Source organism: Phascolarctos cinereus, unplaced genomic scaffold (genome assembly GCF_003287225.1).
Source record: "Phascolarctos cinereus isolate Bilbo 61053 unplaced genomic scaffold, phaCin_HiC Scaffold_8;HRSCAF=390, whole genome shotgun sequence".
Classification (NCBI taxonomy): domain Eukaryota; kingdom Metazoa; phylum Chordata; class Mammalia; order Diprotodontia; family Phascolarctidae; genus Phascolarctos; species Phascolarctos cinereus.
In genome coordinates this window covers 70,257,766-70,260,466 of record NW_027556291.1, presented here as the reverse complement: position 1 = coordinate 70,260,466, position 2,701 = coordinate 70,257,766, and the positions used below count along the sequence as shown (strand labels likewise).

The following is a 2,701-nucleotide window of genomic DNA, read 5'->3' as shown; positions in this document are numbered from 1 at the left end:
GGAAACAGGAAGACCTGAGGTCAAAACTGGCTTCAGATATTTAACTAGCTGTGTGACCCTGGGTAAGTCACCTCACTTCTGTTTGCCTCAGTTGCACCATCTTTAAAATGGGGATAATTATAACACCTACCTCCCAGGGTTGTTGTGAGGATCAAATGAGATAATCCTTATAAAGCACTTAGCACAGTCCCTGGCACATAGTAAGCACCCTATAAATGTTAGCTACTATTATTATTAATATTATTATATTGTTATAATAATATAATTATTTATCATTTGTTAATTATTAATTAATTGAATATTTATTATTAATTAATTATTAATAATATTATATGTGGGGTGAGAGTGAGTCACTGAGGATGGCACAGAGGTTACAAACCTGGGTGATTGGGAGGATGGTTATACCCATGTGGTTATGACAATAATAGAAGTTCAAAGAATGGTGCATTTTGGGGGAACGAGAATTAGTTCTATTTTAGACTCATTGCATATGAGATGCCCACTGAAAGGATGTCCAGTTCAAAGTGTCTAGAAGGGGATTGGTGATGAGTGTGTAGCTCTGGAAAGAGACCAGTACTGGCTATGTAGACAGAGAATTCTCTGCATAGAGACAATAACCCATACCACTAAAGTGAATTGAATGAGGAGAGTGGCTTCCACATTTACTATGCTTGAGTCCCTCTTGTAACTGAGAATTCATTCCCTTCCATAGGGAGCTGTAATGGAACTGTACTAGACTGTAGTATAGTCAAATGGTCTGGCCAGATTTGTGTTCATGTCTGTGCTATTTAACAGTTTCATCGATGACTTGAATAAAGAGTAGATGAGATGTTTGTCAAATGTGCAGATGAGACAAAGCTAGAAAGGAATAGATCTCAACATACTAAAATGCTGGGCCAAATTCAATAAGTTATATTTAATTGGGTTAAAACTCAGCATCACAAGCATAAGCTGGAAGAGGCATGGATGGGTAGCCAGCATTACATCTGAGAAAGATCTGGGGGTCTTAGTGGATTATAAACTCAATATGAGTCAATAGGGTGGCAAGGTAACCCCAAAAGCAAATTTTGAAAGACTCCACTGAGAGGTATAGTGGCCAGAGTGAGGGTGGTGATAGCCCCACTGAACCCTAGTCAGCCCTGGTTAGACATCTGGAGTCTCTTTTTTCAATTCTTAGAGCGTTCAGAAGAGCAAGTTGAGATGATGGAGGGCCTCAAGATCATGCTATCTACCAAAAGCAGTTGAAGGAATTGCAGATGATTAGCCTTAGGAAAGACATAAGAGCTATTAACTTTTTGAAGGGCTATCACAGGGAAGTGGGGTTAGACTTATTCTGCTTGGCCTCAGAGGGCAGAACCAGGAATGATGGGGGAGAAGTTGCTGGGGGGCAGGTTTCAGCCCAATTTCTAAACCATTGGAGCTTTCCAAAACTGGACTGGGCTGCCTCATGAGGTAGTAGACTCCCCCTCACTAGACATCTTCAAGCAAAGGCTGGATGGTCACCTGTTAAAGATGTTATCAGCCTAAATGACCTCTGAAGTCTCTTCCAACTGGATTCTGAAAGCCCCTCCTCCCTCTCCTTCAGAGTTGTCAACTCAGTAGTGTCCAGAGTAATACTGGTCCTCTTCTCACCCAGACACCTAAAACACATCCTTTGACTATAAAACCTCAGAGGTAGGGGTGGAGATAGGGCATCTCAGGCATTGTGGCCTCGACTACTGGGTCTTCTGGTACTAGGGGTATACATGGGTTGGATGTCATCCCAGCTCTGGGCTTCATCATCAAAACATTGAAGGAGCTCTGGAGCCCTATGAAGAAAGACCATGACTAGTGTGTAGACATCTCCCTCAGCTGAATGGGCAGCTTTGGGTTCATCATTAAAATACTGGCGGTACAGATTACCGAGGCTGTAGCTCTTTTTGCCATGGCTTGCCCTGGTGCTGTGGTGGTGGGCTTTATCCAAGCCCCTCAGTGTAGGGAGCGTGTCAAGGCAGATGGTCCCTTCAGGCATGTCTGCACCCAGACGCTGCAACTCAGTCCGAAGGAGGGGAAAGTCATAGTCGAAACCATTGTGGGCAACTAGGCAGATTGGAGATTCCTGCCGCTTCAGGAACTGCTGAAGGGTTTTGATCACAGTGCTATCAAAACCTGGCTTGTGATTGTTGGTTAGGTTTTGATTACTCAGGCCTGTGATCTCCGAAGCCTTTGGGGTGAAGTGCCGCTCAGGGCACATGCATAGGGTCAGCTTATCTAGGACCCGAGGCAGCTGTAGGGCACCTGACTCATCCCTCTCAGGGTTCTCCAGAGAAAAGCGATGGATGGCAAACAAAGAGATCTCTGCAATTTCAGGATAGGCATTGGGAAGGCCAGTGGCCTCCAAGTCCAGGAAGACGAAGGTCTCACACCTTGATGATTCAGCCATTGGGAGGAACCCAGCACAACTAGAGCATATAAAAACAATTATTTTTTAAATCACATATTAAACCTTGTAAAAAAAAATAAGAAGCTTTTTTAAAACTCAGAATTAAGAGACCTGGGTTCTAGTCCAGGCTCTGACACCCATGCTTATTGTGTGATATTGGGTAAGTCCCTTCCCTTGTCTAAGCCTCAGTAGTCCTCTTGGTAAAATGAGGAGGTTGTTAGGTGATCTCTTCCAGTTGCAAAAAGTAAAAATTCTCAATGTTTACCTTTGCCCTTTTGC

General features: G+C 43.6%; 1 protein-coding gene across 1 annotated transcript; it reads right to left on the bottom strand.

Annotated features, from left to right (window-relative positions):
- Positions 1–1,696: 1,696 nt before the first annotated feature.
- Positions 1,697–2,422, bottom strand: TREX2 (three prime repair exonuclease 2). The gene has a single exon (XM_020977239.1). The coding sequence runs from the start codon at positions 2,420–2,422 to the stop codon at positions 1,697–1,699; it is 726 nt and encodes a 241-aa protein (XP_020832898.1).
- Positions 2,423–2,701: the final 279 nt, after the last annotated feature.

Excerpts from the sequence above, each read along its gene's own strand:
- TREX2 (XM_020977239.1), bottom strand. The coding sequence starts at position 2,422 with ATGGCTGAATCATCAAGGTGTGAGACCTTCGTCTTCCTGGACTTGGAG.